We start from the raw sequence: 18,553 nt of genomic DNA, 5'->3' as shown, positions 1-18,553 counted from the left end.
GGATAACAGATTTACAACATTCGAAGCCTCGGTGAAGTTGAAGAGGTTTAATCGAGACATGTGGAAGACATTTCCAAATCAGACGCATCAGTGACAAAATTGATGGCCGATGCGATTCTCTAATTGACTTGAAGGGTAACAGATTTATAACATTCGAAGCCTCGGTGAAGTTGAGGAGGTTTAATCGAGACATGTGGAGGACATTTCCAAATCTGACGCATCAGTGACAAAATTGATGTCCGATGCGATTCCCAATTTTGACTTGAACCCCATGTTCCTATGTTTGTTCAGGTGAACAGTTGACTTGCCCTTGCATGCGTTTGTGACGGGTGTGCTACTGGTGGGGCAGGATATGCTTACCTTATCGCGAACACGTGAATTGGGATCGTCAAAATGTTGTATAACAATTCATAAGCATATGCTTATGATTTACTTGTACTCACACAATGGACTCTGCTTTCAGCAGATACATCTCAGGATTTATTTTATGAAATTTTTAACTGAAATTGGCGATAAGTCACAGGATAGTTTAAGCATTTATTCAAACGTGTATCTTATCTCATGCAACATCAATGGTAATATTATCCTTACAACAATAATACATACATGTAAAAAGTCATAATACAATGTTTCGAACACATACGTAAAGAACATTCTTGAATATATATTCATCTACATCGACATACTATACATTCAAACCAGCAGCCTCTCGATGAAACAACAACAATATGAACTTTAATGAGCTGCTCATCTGGTGCTCTCGCTGCTGTACCAACCGATGTTACTTGCTGACGTACTCGGGGGGAACACATTTGTAGAACTTCACCTGCAGAGAGTAAACGTGAAGCTGTAATACCAGCTGAGGTGATTGTTTATTTGTCGTTTAACGCCGCACTCAGCAATATTCCAGCTATATGACGGCGGTCTGTAAATAATCGAGTCTGGGCCAGACAATCCAGTGATTTACATCATAAGCATCGATCCACGCAATTGGGATACGATGACATGCATCAACCAAGTTAGCGAGCCTGACCACCCGATCCCCTTAGTCGCCTCTTACGACAAGCATAGTCGCCTTTTACGGCAAGCATGGGTTGCTGAAGACTATTCTAAACAGAATCTTCACGGGCCAAAGCTGAGGTGAGGAGAAATTGTGTTTTCCGTCGCGTCCAAGATTATTGCACACATATAGCGACGTGGATGCGTGTGTGTGTCTGCCTGAAATAGTCCGGACTGATGCCGATTTTATAGTGCTAGCCCATTGAGATACCATGCCGCAGTTTAACATGAATACCCCACTTAGACGCAGTATACCAGCCGACCAGTCCTTGTTTTAGCCCCTTAATGAGGAGCGCCAGACAGAGTAACAAGTACCATCTTTTAACGTTTTTTGGTATTACGCGGCCGGGGATCGAATCCCGGGCTTTTGCTCTCCGGGCGGACGCCCTACCAGTAGACCACGGAGGCTGTCTGTAATATGATCTGAACGTGAAGCATACACAGACAGAAAAATGTAGGCAAGAAGGGTAAACGTGCAAATATTAATATTTAAAAAAAACATGTAAACTGACGCAAATAATGCTATTACGGTTCACTTTAACGTGCAATAGACAATAAAAAGATACTATTGATATACATCGTCAGATAAAAGTATTTTGAAACGTTTCTAAAATGTACACACGCCATTATATTTAATTTAATTTAATTAAATTATATGTGTCATTCAATGGCACAGTTTGGGCGGTTTGGGTTGGTCATAGTAGATTATTAACGATCTGTATTTTCACTATGGTGAATCTGGCAGCGCAAGGCCAACAATGAATAGGGGTCGACCATTTGACATTCTCTTTTGAGGTGTTTTTTTTAAATGTAATCATGTGAATATGATGTCATGTTTATGTGTCAATCATCCGAAAAAGTCTTTACAGAAATAAAGTCTGTCAACCAAGTATCCAATCCCCCATCCCTCTCCTGTGCTATGTACATGTCCTTACCTCGTCAATGTAGCCAATGAAATTGACCAGACCTGTCCCTTTCCCAACGGTCATGGAACAGTCCACACGGGAAATGTCAGCCTCCAGACCTAGGGAATGTCAGAACATTATGGTTTTCACATTTGGATGTTATTTGTTCTGGCGAAACAAAATTGATGAAGTTATGGCTTATACATGCATACGTACATTACTAGTTTCAGCAATGAGCAAGCAACGAGAAATGAATAATAGAAATATAGTACACATGGACAACATATTTAGAAAACTGTCGAATCACCCAATCTACTTTTAATGTCCTAATGTGAATGGGCTGGGTAATTCACGTTTGCTTTGCGCCAGCATTAGTCGGCCAACGAGGATTCTGAATTCATTAATAATTCTTTTGACGTCACCTGGAAGAAGAACTTCTGTAAAACAGTAGCTTGACCCTACCTATTCCCTCAATGGGGTACACCTCGTCGTCCACCCTCAGTTCTGTGACGGGTCCGTTCTTCAGCAGGATTACCTCGTGCCACACGTTCAGGGGCTGCACAAACAAGGGTTGAAAAAAGGGGCGTGTTTGTCGATGAACAAATTTCAGTAATTCTTTTGAACTTTGCATTTTGAGTGGATTTTAAAGCGATAACATGACAACATTTCTTTAACACCTTTAATTGTTTGGAGCGACAGGCAATTCACTTTTACTCATATCCTTATAGGCACATTTGACGAGAGATAACACAAACTATATTTAAACATGACATGGCTCAGGACACTGACAGCCAAAGCGGAAAATCTGCTTCAACAGTTGCTTAACAGAATGACACATGCTTAATGCATATTGATTTCCAGTCGTCTAAGGCGCTGCAAGTCCGCCACTTAAGTGTACCAGAAATCCTTTTTCGAATTTCAGATTTGAAACCCGGTTCGCCTTGGTTAAATATCTCTTTGTGTGAACACTCGAGTGGTAAAGTTCTAAATCCTGCATGATTGTAAACTCTCCACAAGCTGGGAACGCCGTTATATAACCCTGATATATACAGTTCAAAGCTCCGTTAAACTAACGCATGTTGACACTCCTGTATCTCTCGAGGGGCGGTGGGGTAGCTAATGGGATAAAGTGTTCGATTCCCCACATGGGTCGTTGTGTTGTGAAACCCATTTCTGGCGACCCTCGCCGTCATATTGCTGCACTATTGCTAAAATCGGTGTAAAACCATACTCACTCAGTTGTATTGTATCGATCGAATTATCAACTTACGATATCTCTCGAACTGGTGGTGACTGCTTGTCCATTCTTTAATCTGAATCCTCCATGAACTGACCCTGTCTTGACCCCGGAACGCAACAAGGCGATCCCAAAAGTTGCCTCCTTCTCGCAGTCACTATTATCAACCAGAGCAAATTTTTCTCCTTTCTGACTTTGTTTGAAGTCCGCCTTAAAGCGGAAGTATAACGTGAAGTTGGATTTGAACTCCATGTTGTTGAGGGCCCAGGCGATCACCTGTCTATGGCCATTGAAATATACAGATCCACCACCTATTGAAGCTGGTTCAGACCTTTGAATCCAAGAATCGATGCCACCGGTAGCAGTACGTCCAAGTTTGTCCTTGACATTCTCATCAAAGGGGAGGTAAATGTACGGCTCGCATTTGGCTGTATTAGAAAAAAAAAAACATGACTGATATTTAACTCTCTTTTTTTACGGAAATATTTGTTTTAATCCCACATTCAAAATTGCAAGGTGTTAGCCGTTAGTTGAAAAGTTTGTAATATAAACCAAATGTACACTCCACCAATAGCATCAAGGCTCTGTAGCTCACCTATTGTTTTATATACTCATCATTTTCTGAGGACCAAAATAATCATCTTCAGTCAAAGGTTGGTTCTTAGAAAATATTGAGGTGTATTCTACGAGAATGAATATCAATAAGGTAAGGGCGTTTACATCTACTCAAATGGCTTCAAGTGTAAATGAAGGCAGTTAATCCAACTGGATTATTTGCAGGAACAATCTTGATTACGAGAAATAAAAACGTCATCGGCTACCATCTCATAACTAGCGTCATCTTCTGCAGGTTAGAAAGTAAATCCTCTGATTGCATATAGTTCAGCGTCTCACGTGACCGTTAATATGTGTCAGATTGTGAATTTACAGGCGGTTGTCACAGAGCTGAGTGTGACATTAAACAACAAACCAATAATTTGCTAAAACAATTCATAATTAGGCAGTTCTTTAACTCAAACACAAATAAACGAATGGGTTTTTGACAGCATTGTGTAAATGATACATCAATTAGATTAAATGGAATCAGGACATTTTCATTTAGTTGTGGTGGACGTTGAGAAACAACAAAACAACAGCTTTCAAGAAAATTACTAACGTACTTGTACCTATTATGTTCAAGAACGTCACATGTGTATGTAATCCAGTGACCTTTATAGGACAATTTAACGAATATCAAGATTGAATTTGTATGTTCATGTTCATGTTCATGTGTGTTAAATAAAACAAACAAGACCTCCAGGAGATACGAACTCGTAAACCTGTCTTGTGTAAACAGGTTACACATAGAAGCGAGACATTCTAAACCTACACCTAGGAATCGTTGTAGAAATTGAATGTTGCCATGTGCTCGTGCAAAGATGGTGGTCATCACAGGAGAAAATCTTGACTGCATTATACGAAGTATACAAAAAAAATTCTACAATTGTTAAAATAAAGATTTCAGTTTGTTATAAATATAGGTTTCTACTGTCTTGGTACATATCCGTGGTTATTTTGATAATGGAGGTGACTAAAACTTCTCAATGAACAAGAATAAAAAGGTTCTTTTAGGTTTTCTTAATAGTTGTTAAACGCTGCACTCAGCAATATTTCAGCTATAAAACAGCCGCAAACATTCGAGTCTGGACCAGACAATCCAGAGATTAACATCATGAACATCGATCTACGCAAATGGGATATACGGTGACGTGGATCAATCGAGTTACCACCCAATGCCGTTAGTCACCTCTTGCAACCAGCATGCCATTGGGTTGCTGGTCAATTCTAACCCGATCTTCACGGGTCCTGATCATTTACGTGATGGTCAACTTGCCCTGACAGAAGTGAACGAACCAGCAGTCGAATTATTTCAAATATTAGGAAGTTGGTCCCATTTTGTAGTTAATGACGATTGTTTGAAATGAAGTACAAAACGAAAACCGATAATAGATACGTGTAATGGGCAGAATATGTAACCTGTCAGAATTCTAGAAGATGTTTGTTTATTTTTTTTTGTTTAACTCCTGCTCTTTGTACGTATACTTATGGAGCTTTGGAATCCACTACAAAAGACGAAATGGACAGGTTGAATGATAAAAAATATGTTTGTTTGTTTGTTCTTTAACGCCGCATTTAGCAACATTCCATCTATATGATGGCGGTCTGTAAATAATCTGGACCAGACAATCCAGTGTTTGACATCATGAGCATCGATTCACGCAACTGGGATACGAGGACATGCATCAACCAAGTCAGCGAACGCGACCACCCGATCCCGTTGATCGCCTCTTACGACGAGTACAGTCGCCTTTTGCGACAAGCATGGGTTGCTGAAGACTTATTCTACCCTGGATCTTCACGGGTCCCATAAATGACGTGTGTACATTACCCATTCTCGTCAGGTCTACAGAGTCCGTGCAGCTGCAGGAGTCGACGGAGAAGGCGGTGCCCTGGGCACAGTTGAAGGTGGAGTTAGTACCGCCAGTCTCCCAGATGTACTTGTTTTTACCTTCAGGGTGAACGAACCGTTTACATTCTGCAAGACAAACGTAGAATTACAACATATATGTATGTGTTTTATCTACGGAATAAGGGAACCGTTTACATTTGCAGTACATAAACGATGGATTACAACATATATGTATGTGTCTTGTCTACGGAATAAGGGAACCGTTACATTCGGCAGTACATTAACGTTGGATTACAACATATATGTATGTGTCTTATCTATGGAGTAAGGCAACCGTTTACATTTGCAGTACATACACATTGGATTACAACATATATGTATGTGTCTTATCTACGGAGTAAGGCAACCGTTACATTCTGCAGTACATAAACGTTGGATTACAACATATATGTATGTGTCTTATCTATGGAGTAAGGCAACCGTTACATTCTGCAGTACATAAACGTTGGATTACAACATATATGTATGTGTCTTATCTACGGAATAAGGGAACCGTTACATTCTGCAGTACATAAAAACTGCATTACAAAATACTTGTCTGAATTTCATCTACAGAATAAGGGAACCGTTTACATTTTGCAGTACATAAAAGTTAGATTAAAAAATACCTGTCTGAATCTCATCTACTGAGTGGGGGAACCGTTTACATTTGCAGTACATACACATTGGATTACAACATATATGTATGTGTCTTGTCTACGGAATAAGGGAACCGTTACATTCGGCAGTACATTAACGTTGGATGACAACATATATGTATGTGTCTTATCTACGGAATAAGGGAACCTTTTACATTTGCAGTACATTAAAGTTGGATTACAAAATACATGTCTGAACCTCATCTACAGAATAAGGGAACCGTTTACATTCTGCAGTACATAAAATTTAGATTAAAAAATACATGTCTGAATCTCATCTACGAGGTTTGGGAACCGTTTACATTCTGCAGTACATAAAAGTTGGATTACAAAATACATGTCTGAATTTCATCTACAGAATAAGGGAACCGTTTACATTCTGCAGTACATAAACGTTGGATTACAAAATACATGTCTGAATTTCATCTACAGAATAAGGGAACCGTTTACATTCTGCAGTACATAAACGTTGGATTACAAAATACATGGCTGAATTTCATCTACAGAATAAGGGAACCGTTTACATTCTGCAGTACATAAACGTTGGATTAAAAAATACATGTCTGAATCTGATCTGCAGAGCGAAGAATCATTGTATTGCAACATACAAGCCTGCATTTCAACGATAAGTGGAAACTACATTTATGTAATGATTTTATTATAGCAGAACGTTGATGTATATACATGTATATGTAGCATGAATTATGGCGAAGGACGTACGTGTATATCAAATATTTAGATTGATCCAGCAATCTGGACACTTGATGTGTACACATCAATATGTATTATCATCCCCTTGTTTACATAGATGTAGAGGCAAAATGGGAACAACATAACGAGCTACTATTTTGAGAATATGCTCTATCGCATAAACTTTTTACCCAAGATCCTAGTACTTGTCCAGTTATATATTCAACATCGTTGTATATTTTGAAAACACACAACAACGGGTTAAAATATTCGTACAATCGACACTGCTTTATACAGAGATTTCTATTAGATATGGTAAGGGTTTTGTCGCTTTATTTCAATAACTTGATAAAATGCATTTTTGATGAGTGATGAGAGCGTTGTCGTCCTGGGCATCGTTTACAACAGTGTAAATTTATCAGGACATGTTCTAGTCTTTAAATACCAAACATGAGGGTGTCCTATTGACGTCAGCTCACGATGATTTAACAGCTTCTTCTACTGCAAATAATATGTGAGTGCAACACGCTCCCTAGGCACACGAGAGTTTGATGAGGGGACGGCGCCATAGCAGAGACACGTGCTTCCAGGAAATTCGTCATTGAGGTATTTCTGTGTTGACGACAAGACGAGGAACAAAAGAGACAACCTCCAGTGGAATGTAATTACAGTGATTGGCGTTGTGGACCTACCTGGTGGTTCGGAGGAAGAATTTGAGGATCCTGGCAGGCACGGGTCGTTACAACCAGGGCTTGGTACACACATTCCTTGAGATTCGTCAAATCGTTCATCTGTTGGGCAACAGTTGTACAGCAAACGGACGGCTTTGGGGCAGGTGAAAAATCCATTGCAGTTCCGTAAGTCGCGGAAAGACAGGGATTTGTTGTAACAGGGATCTGAAGGACGAAATGTAAATGTAGTACAGGAAACGTCGTTTATCCAGACTGTATTGTCCCAGTATAATCGTAAGGAGAAACAAGTGTATGGGTTAACAAATCAATTTGATAGAGTAATATTTTTTTTTCTGTGTGTATATAGACGTTCCGACAAGAATAGTCCGGAAAAGAGGGTTTCCGTATTAACGGGGACCGAACTAAAGGTGTTCTTCTTTACATATGTTAAGATGTTATCGGTTTGGACAGATAACTCACAAATTCTAGGATTACGGCTGTCGAGGGTGTGACAATACTATTGCTCAACACTAAGCTTAGTTCACATTGCGTAGAATAGAACCCCGTAAATCTGGACATTGCTGTACACGTTAAAATAAAGAGCCGTAACTGAAATTTCAAACAGCCATTGTTTCTGTAAAAACGGGGTGCTGATTACGAAGGTTCAAATTACATTAAAAACACCATTATTTTAAAACAGTCAGAAACAGTTCACAGAAACATAACATCTATTCGTAATGACATGGATGATAAACTGTTCTTGAGAATGGAACATTTAAGATAAGGCAAGAGTTAAGTTAAGATAATACTTTATTACCCGATTTGGAATTGGGTTTACATTTACGAAAGGCTCATAGTAACAAACATAAATACAGGTAAACATGAAACGTAAGTCATGAATGAGTACACAACGACGATAGCGCTACACGTTTAACATATGCAATTAAGCAAATACAAATTGACAAGCAACTTGTGAACATGTCTATGGCTTTCTTACAATAGTGGCCTTATTGAACGAAAACATGATTTTGCTAAAAGATTATGACTTCTTTAAAACAGTTACCTTGTTAAACCGAAACAGGATTTAAGGACTAATACATAGGATTTTAACAAAGCAATAAATCACCTGATTAAGTTCTGACCCTATTTAACACAACCAGGATTTGAAGACCTAAAACTTAACTTATTGTTAACATGGTAACAATAATCCAAAAGAAAATTGAAAAGCAATTAATGAATAAAACTATATGACTTTGTAAAATCTGGCCTTATTTCACAGGAACAAGATTTTAAAAGTAATACATGGCTTGTTTGAAGGACAAACACTTGTGGGAATTTCAAACCTTTCACAGGAGGCATGTAACGCTGACTTGGTTGATGCATGTCGTCGATCCCAATTGCGTGGATCGATGCTCATGTATAGGTCGACATACAAGGTTTGAGTAGTGAATGCTTAAGCAAAGGTGACAGCTACCTTTACATTTACCTAATGTCTGTGTATAGGTTATACACGTATACAATGCGGAACATCGTCCTCCTTGCATTCATCAAAGAAAAGCGGAGATCGTGAACTCTGCATGCAAAACATAGTTAAGTTTTGTGGTTTGAGAACATCCCAAGCTTCACTCACGTCCTGCAAATATTTCCGGAAATGCACTTCGAATTCGGTGCCCTGTCGAATACGAACTAAGTAGTTTGCCGTAAAAGGCGACTATGCTTGTCGTAAGAGGCGACTAAAGGGATCGGGTGGTCAGGCTCGCTAACATGGTTGATGCATGTCATCGTATCGATGCTGATGATGTTAATCACTGGATTGTCTGGTTCAGACTCGATTATTTACAGACCGCCGTCAAATAGCTGGCATAATGCTGAGCGCGGCGTTAAACAACAAATAAACAAACAAAAGATTGTTAACACACGAAGGTCTTATATGTTATCAACCACTTACTTGTAGGACAGTCTGACTCGTTCGGCCAAACACATTGTTTGACTGTCTGAGACCACAGAAGCCCTCTTGTGCATTCCTTCACTTCCCCTCTAAGGTTGTCGTTAGCACCCCTTGAGCAATGGATGAACAGATGGCAGTACTTGGGGTGATTCACGTACCCAGAACCTGTGGACGTGTCACACTCCTCACACATTTCTGTAATTTAGAAAAAAGCATTTTTGTTGGTCAGTGTAAATAAAGCGACAAACCGTTTCCATATCCAATAGAAAACTCTGCATAAAGCAGTTGATAGTACGATTCCGACTATATCATAAGCACGTGTTTATGAATCACTATCAAATAGTGATGATACCAAGTGTTCGCCAAAAGGTGAGCTTATCCTGCTCAGCGGTGGCACCCGTCACAAACACATGCAAAGGCAAATCAATTGTACACCTGAAAAACACAGGATCATATGCTGGAAGTCCAAATAGGGCAATACATCAGACAATTTTTGGCCTGATAATATATGGAGATCCATAGTGTTACTTTTTTGTGGGTTTCTCATCTCTAAGCATAGCTTCAGAGGGAGCGGTCTGTCGGAGAAGATATCAAAAATGCCCCTAAAAGTATTCATGATCTCGTTTGTTGTTTCTTCAGTAAATAATTTGCAAATTGGTTTGTTTGTTTTGTTGGTTTGTTGGTTTGTTTGGGGGTTGTTGGTTGTTTTTTTTGGGGGGGGGGAGGTTTTGAGGTAGACGGCCCAAGATTTGATTGGAGGTAAAATGCGGTTTAACTTAGCGTTCATGATTATTCCACTGACATTGCGACGAACATTCCTGCTGCTTTTACTAGTCAAAACTTACGTCAGTTCTTTTGTGCTACCCTGCTCTATGTATTGCCTTCTAAAACACATTTTACTGACTCCAAGAAGACCAGGCTTCATTTTATCCCCTTAATACCAAGCTGGCGCCAGGCAGGGTAACAACAAGTACCATCTTTTAACGTCTTTTGGAATGACGCGGCCATAAGATCCATCCACCGCCCTTCAACTCCGGACTATATCCACTTCGCCACGGAGGTGGTAGATCCTATTGAAAATGTTTACGATCCGAAATACCCTGGTTAAGTTTCGCTATCCGTTTTTGTCAGGATTAAGCTTGTCCAAGGGATTTATTACCAATGCATAGGAAATTGCATTTAAATGTGTTGGAATCGCTGGTAACTTTGGGTTATCCCTCACCTTAAGATTTTAAGATCTTCCTTCATAACACTGTCAGTGAAATATGTTTTTTAAATGTTAACTTGTGTTAGCATGAACAGATCACGACTAAGGATTCTGAAAATGCAGGAATGTGGCAATGCTTCCTCGTTCGTTTTACCTTTATCGAGACCTGGTGGTCACACTTCTTTTTTAGACCTGGCTGAAACTGCATCGTACTTCAGCGACGTGAGGCGTTTGGCGGAATAAGGTGCAGGGATCTGTATTTCCTCTTTCAGAACTACGTAACGTAGCATTCCTCTTAACTTGGTTGCTGATCGGTGTTTAGTGTAACTGTATTATTTATTCTAACTATCCAAATGAAAGTGAGTTGGGTTTAACGCCGTTTTAACAGTATTCCAGTTATATCACGGCGTGTCAGTTTAATGTGGGAGGAAAGCCCGAAGTGATGCAGGTCTGAGACGTTTACCACTTCGCTGAAACCCACGAGCACGGGTATGGTGCTGACAAACCTAGAAACATAATCGGGGCGAACCGGGATCAATCTGAGCTGCAGCTATTCTCAGCCAGTGTTAAAATGTAGGCGTTAGAAAAGTGGCAGTTGCGATACGATCGCATTGTGCAGGCAGGGGATGTTCTCACTCCAGGACCCCGTTCCCAAAAGCGTTCTTAGCGCTCACACTGTCGTAAGACAATGTTAAAGTATGGGAGTCGTAGAGGAGAGATCTCTTTTTGCAACTGGGGTGGTCGGGTAGCCTAGTGGTTAAAGCGTTCGCTCATCACGCTGAAGATTGGTTGGTTAGTTGGTTTGTTGTTTAACGCCGCACTCAGCAATATTCCACCTTTATGACGGCGGTCCGTAAATAATCAAGACTGGACCAGACCATCAAGTGATTAATATCATGAGCATCGATCCACGCAATTGGGATCGATGACATGCATCAACCAAGTCAGCGAGCCTGACCACCCGATCCCGTTAGTCGCCTTTTACGACAAGCATAGTCACCTTTTACGGTAAGCATGGGTTGCTGAAGACCTATTCTACCCCGGAATCTTCACGGGTCCGTCACGCTGATGACCCGGGTTCGATTCCCGACATGGGTACATTGTGTGAAGCCCATTTCTGGTGTCCCCGCTGTGATATTGCTGGAATATTACTAAAAGCGGCGTTAAACCATACTCACTCACTCTTTTTGCAACTGTCCCCTGACAAAGTGAGTGAGTGAGTGAGTGAGTTGGGTTTTACGCCGCTTTTAACAGTATTCTAGTTATATCACGGCGTGTCAGCTTAATGTGGGAGGAAAGCCCCAAGTGATGCAGGTCTCAGACGTTTACCACTTCTCTGAAACCCACGAGCACGGGTATGGTGCTGACAAACCTAGAAACATAATCGGGGCGAACCGGGATTCGAAGCTACAATCATAGGTTTCTGGCGTGCCAAAGGGACGCAACTCTGCACAGCGAATCGCGGCGCCTTAGACGACTGGGCAACCCGTGCCCCCCCCCCCCCCCCCCCCCCCCCCCCACGAAGAGTGTTTGTAACCACAACCATTGATTGAAACTTACACTAATGGTTTCTATGGTCTAGTTTTGACGAAATCTGAATGGGCGCGTGATATAGGTTAATTAAAGAGACAAAAGAAAAAATACGTTGATTTTGCGTGAACAAATTACCATTCTCTCATTCACGGTCTTATAAATGTAAATATGGAACGTCGAAAAAGGAGGATAACAAGTCACCACTATTCGACAAAACAAATTCCAATGGGCGTAAAGGGCATCTACACATTTAATGTATACAAAGCGTTCTAAACGATGTCAGCCTCTACTTGGAAAAGGTGAACGCTATTTTGACGCCCTAACTATGTGTGAACATTGCTTCTCCACTATTTTTCCTTATCTTCGGCAATTACAGACATGGGCATACAGCGCGTGTGTGTTCGTAAGCGAATCGCTGTCAGACTAGTTCAGTTTTAACATTTGGCTTGAATTACAGGCTACTGTAACAACCCGCCCTTATACACCATTGTTACCAATTCAAATATTCAAACTGTTAAATTGGTCTCTTTTCGGAAAAACGTTTTCTATTATTATTATTATTATTATTATTATTATTATTATCATTTGTTGTTTACCGCCGCACTAGGCAATATGACGGCGGTCTGTAAATAATCGAATCTGGATCACACAATCCAGCGGTTGACATCATGAGCATCGATTCACGCAATTGGGATACGATGACATGCATCAACCAATTCAGCGAGCCTGACCACCCGATCCAGTCAGTCGCCTCTTACGACAAGCATGGGTTGCTGAAGATCAATTATAACCCGGATTCTTCACGAGACGAACTTTTTCGAGCTTTTTTTTAAATAATACTGTTACTCTTTTGCTATATTAACCTTCTCAGTATTTCGTCAGTAATATCATTGGGTGTTTTTTGTTTGGTCATGGAAAATATATTCTGACTATCATTCATAAAGATAACTGTTAATTTTCTATTTGTGTTAATCTTGTTTCACCCTTTTCGCGAACACCTGGCGCCATCACTGATTTTCAGGGGTCCATTTCATATAATTTCCACCGCTATTTATGAACAATAGAACCTGTTCCGACAGATAATCGATACTGATTATATACATATATATAGCAACATGGATGTAATGTATCGTTTACGTCAGCATAGCAGATTGATTAAAGGATATTCAGCAAGACCATGTTTACTTGACATGTTCATGTAAACCACGGATATTAAACATGGTTCAGTCTAAACCGCCTGGCATGAATATACACAAGTAAGGATAAGAATTTATGGATGAACAACTTCTTTGTTACAATTAAGAGCGACGTTTCGGTGTAGGTTCTAACACCGTTATAACCTACACCGAAACGTCGCTCTTTATTGTAATAAAGAAGTTGTTCATCCATAAATTCTTATCCTTACTTAATTAGTACACCAACTTCTAAATGCCTATTACAGAAGAAGACAAAAATATACACAAGGCTGAATACAGTCGCAAAAAATGCAATCTTAAAGACCAAACACAACAATGAAACCAGTATAAAATACATTAACACCCCATAACCATTTCTTGGTATACCTTCCTTTGCCGACAGTTTAGTAATTGAATGCAAGCATCTGGATCCTGACGTTTATTTGTATTCACAGTTCGAAGTGAAACATTTGTGCAGAGTATCTTCTTAAATTACACCAGTACAACACGCGTTGGCAAATCGCACCTTGTACCTTTTTCTGGGTGAAGAATGTGTGCCTGTATTTCAAAAAGGGATTCCGTCGAATAACCATTTTTTGTTTGTTTTAGTTTTATCGACCATCAAACGTGTGCCTATACATTCTTTTACCGGCAGTTAATAATCTTTAAAGTTATAAATTAAGTTCTTGTGTCCCCCGCCGTGATATTGCTGGAATATTGCTAAAAGCGGCGTTAAACTATATTCACTCACTCATAAATTTAGTTCATCCAATACTTGTGATATTCATTCCGTAAATGTGTTCGAGATAATGTCACATATATTTTTGTGTAAAATAACAATACTGATAATCAGATCCCCGTGGGGATTCCGGGTTAGAATTGGTCTCCAGGAACCTATGATGGTCGTAACAGACGACGAAATGGTTCTGGTGGTCAGTCTCGATGACTTGGTTGATAGCTATCATCCATTGACTCCGACAACTGGAATCGTTGCTGATAATATCAATCACTGGATTGTCTGTTCACGACTCGATTATTTACATGCCGCCGTCTTATGGCTGGAAAATTGCGTCGTTTAACAACGACAAACAGACAATACCTTGCGCCATATAAAAGCATGTGGCAATATAATACTCTGTTTTCATCTCCCCGGAGAGTGATTTCAAAGGTGGTTGTGTAACATCGGCATTTGATTGTTTGTTTGTTGTTTAACGCCGCACTCAGCAATATTCCAGCTATATGACAGAGGTCTGTAAATAATCAAGTCTGGACCAGACAATCCAGTGATTGATCTCATGAGCATCGATCCGAGCAATTGGGATCAATGACATGTATCAACCAAGTCAGCGAGTCTGACCACCCGATCCCGTTAGTCGCTTTTACGACAAGCATAATCGCCTTTTACGGCAAGCCTGGGTTGCTGAAGACCTATTCTACCCCGGATCTTCACGGGTCTGTCGGCATTTGAAAAAGATTCTCAATTGTGTGAACATAACGAAAGTGACATCAATAGGAAGACCCGTGTCTACGTGTATCCAGTTATAGAAGAAGTTAAGCACCAAACGATTCTTTCATAATTACTATAGTTAATCGGTCATGGCATACCTCTTTTAAAAAGTAGATAACGAGAAGATACACATTGTGTATAATTTACCACTTGAATGGGAGTGAAAGGGAGTGCAGTCAAATGGTACCTACCTTGAAGGTCGATGGCAAACGTATTGGATGCATGTTGTGATTGGCCGAGTCCAACGTGAAGAAACAACAGGATAACAGTAAACATCATATATTCCAAATTGGTAACAACCAAATTATCACACGTCGACTAATGTTATTCTACCTATAATTGTCACAACCTTTAGAGGGACATTACTGCTCCAAACGCTTGTTTCTTCCTTTATATTTTTCTCACAAGATCTTCATTTTATACAAAGGCGGCATAAAGCAAATATGGTTTCAGCCCGGGATTAAAACAAAGGAACTAGGGATTAACGGCTGAATAAAAGTGCAAGGGCAAGGTCATATCTTTCCGCGCGCTGGATCCATAAGCTTTGCGCATGTGCGAGAGATACGTGGAAAAGATTTGCACCTTTTTTGTTGCTTTTAAGATTGACGAATGTCACTATTTTAATCGCCGTCTTAGTACTGCTGTGATTTTTACACGTGAACAAAATACCGTATTAAGCCTTTCTTATGAATGATATATGTCATACCGAGGGGGAGATATTTGTACAATAATGTATAAATACGCTCTAGTCAAATAAAGACGTTAATTGGTAAACATTTCACCAATGCAAATGTTTCTTAAGTATAACCGTTTGCAAAATATTTTTGAACAAATTCCTTACACAGCTAATCGTATAGAAAGAAAGTAGTTGTATTTTTTTCATTTTTTGTCCTATTTGTGCCGAACATACCTGCACATGCTGCAATTTGTATGCCTGGTCTCTGACGATCAATTATTTATTTAACTTTGAGCCAATATTCCCGGCTTGTGAGTATGGTCAGCAATTCAGTCTGGGTCACACTAACCCATTCATGTTGCCAAGACTGAAAGATTTAGAACATAAAAGAACGGAAAACCATGATTGACTTTGATCATAAACACTAATTATCACGCCAATCAACTACCTAAAATAGGAAACAGTTGTGTTACTGATGGCTTCTTGTCTATTTGTTTGTAAGAGAACATGGACTGCATGCATCACTCGTGTGAAGGTTCATCACGAAAGATGTTTGACATGTTTAATAACATCCTTTGCGAGAACACCTGGTGTCATCACTGATTTTTCAGTGATCTATTCATTTAATTTTCACCACTTTTTTGCCTGTTTACACCCATTGGAATCAGTTTATGTGGATAATCGAACAAATTATTCTCCAGTATTGACGTTGAATATTTAAGAGAAACATCTTTCTCTCATGTTTAAATGTATAAAATTATTCCAAGACATATATCTGTCCGAATATTTCTGTTATGATACTGCTGACATTTGCATATCAATATTTCCGCTTGCAAAACCTGTTGTCTGACAGGATTATCGTTATGACAGGATGGGTTATCAATATGTACTTTGGTACCTCTCCTGAGCCGGGATCTGATTACGTCCAGGTACTGGGGTCTTAATAAGATGAAATATTTTAGCGATACTAATAATTAGATTTCATGTGACGAAGGGAGATGGCGATGATGATGATGATGTTGATGATGATGATGATGATGATGATTCACTTTCGTCTAAAGAACCAGAGAATGTGCTTAGTCACAGCACGAAAACTGGTGGTTCCGTCGACCGGAGCGTATCCCACCCGATACTCACCGAAATGATTCGGGGTATCCGGTTACGAAAATCACCTCTTTTGGTGTGGTGATTCTATTTTCATGACTTCCCTACATGTTATACCCTTTTTTTTCTAAAATAATGAGATTGCCTCGCCACGGTGTTTGTTTTACGACTCTTCCTCGGAAGTTGTTTGATCAAGGTTACAACATTCAAGGCCTCAGTAAAGCTTTCAAAAAGTTTCATGGTAGACATGTGGAGGACATTTCTAGATTTGACGCATCAGTGACAAAAATGATGTTCGATGCAATTCCCTATTTTGACTTGTACCATATATTCCCTGTTTTTTTAGATGAACAATTGACTTGCCTTTGAATGTGTTTGTGACGGGTGCCACCGGTGAGGCGGGGTAAATGTCCGAAAAGGTCGCGAAAATGGTATCATTACTACTTAATGGTGGTTCATAAACACATGATATCGTCGGAATCGTACAATCGACTCTTCTTTATGCAGAGATTTCTATTGGATATGGAAAGGGTTTGGGCGCAAAATTTAGAGAACAGTATCAAGACTCGGCCATTATACACCCACTCTAGATACCAGTATTAAAATAACCTTATATCTAACACCAAATCTTGAGGCTCACGTGTTCCAGGGATGGCCATGAGCATTCAGCCACACAGACATGTGACATCCTCCAGAAACTGTTAACAAGATTGATGTCAAGCTACTCTGCATCTGACATGCTTTAATGTTTGCGTATCGTGAAGCCAAGTAGTGTCAGTATTTGCTGTGCGAGATGTTTTGTTGTCTCGCCTTTTTCTTCCTTTCTACTTGTTCTCCAAGTAGTTTCCTTTCACTATATGGTTAAATTTAAAAGCAAACGGGACACTATTGAAACGCCCACAAGGGGAAGCGCGTTAGTAAAGTATAGTAAATATAAAACATCAACGCCAGAGAATATCAGTCCAGACAAAAATAAAAATATGTTTAACATTCGAAGAGTTAAACAGGACTAAGCTTCGAATAGTGTCCCCAACTTGGAATCCTTTTCCTACAGATAGGAAATAGCTACATCAAGGGTGAAAAGTTCTTTATCGGGATATATCCGTTCATTTAATTGTTTTTAATTGTTTAAATGATGTTTTTCGTAGAAAACAAACATTTAAAATGGCAGTTTGTTAAACATAGAAAAAACTAATGTGTTCGAATTCAGTTTATAGTAAAAGAAATAATTATGCCAAAGCATATAATGTTTTCAAATGAACGCATCATGCAGTGGGTATTGCTTACCTACTAGAAACTTTTCGAAAGAAGATGAATAAAGGTTTGACATTTGGTATGTAATTCATTAGGAAAACGTTTGTACATACATGCATAGGTCGACATACAAGGTTTGAGTAGTGAATGCTTAGGCAAAGGTGACAGCTACCTTTACATTTACCTAATGTCTGTGTATAGGTTATACACGTATACAATGCGGAACTTCGTCCTCCTTGCATTCATCAAAGAAAAGCGGAGATCGTGAACTCTGCATGCAAAACAAAGTTAAGTTTTGTGGTTTGAGAACATCCCAAGCTTCACTAACGTCCTGCAAATATTTCCGGAAATGCACTTCGAATTCGGTACCCTGTCGAATACGAACTAAGTAGTTTGCCGTAAAAGGCGACTAAGCTTGCCGTAAGAGGCGACTAAGGGGA

At 39.7% G+C, this 18,553-nt stretch overlaps 1 protein-coding gene across 1 annotated transcript; it reads right to left on the bottom strand.

Annotated features, from left to right (window-relative positions):
• Positions 1 to 524: 524 nt before the first annotated feature.
• Positions 525 to 15,485, bottom strand: LOC124150956 (protein PIF-like). The gene is made up of 8 exons (XM_046523169.2): positions 15,271 to 15,485; positions 9,658 to 9,852; positions 7,731 to 7,934; positions 5,630 to 5,776; positions 3,235 to 3,629; positions 2,427 to 2,520; positions 1,995 to 2,083; positions 525 to 826 (listed from the first exon to the last, which is right to left on the bottom strand). The coding sequence occupies exons 1-8, from the start codon at positions 15,356 to 15,358 to the stop codon at positions 782 to 784; spliced, it is 1,257 nt and encodes a 418-aa protein (XP_046379125.1). The 5' UTR covers positions 15,359 to 15,485; the 3' UTR covers positions 525 to 781.
• Positions 15,486 to 18,553: the final 3,068 nt, after the last annotated feature.

The sequence above is a fragment of the Haliotis rufescens genome, unplaced genomic scaffold (assembly GCF_023055435.1).
Source record: "Haliotis rufescens isolate VD_foot unplaced genomic scaffold, xgHalRufe1.0.p SCAF_12, whole genome shotgun sequence".
NCBI lineage: Eukaryota > Metazoa > Mollusca > Gastropoda > Lepetellida > Haliotidae > Haliotis > Haliotis rufescens.
This window is presented reverse-complemented; position numbering and strand designations above follow the sequence as displayed.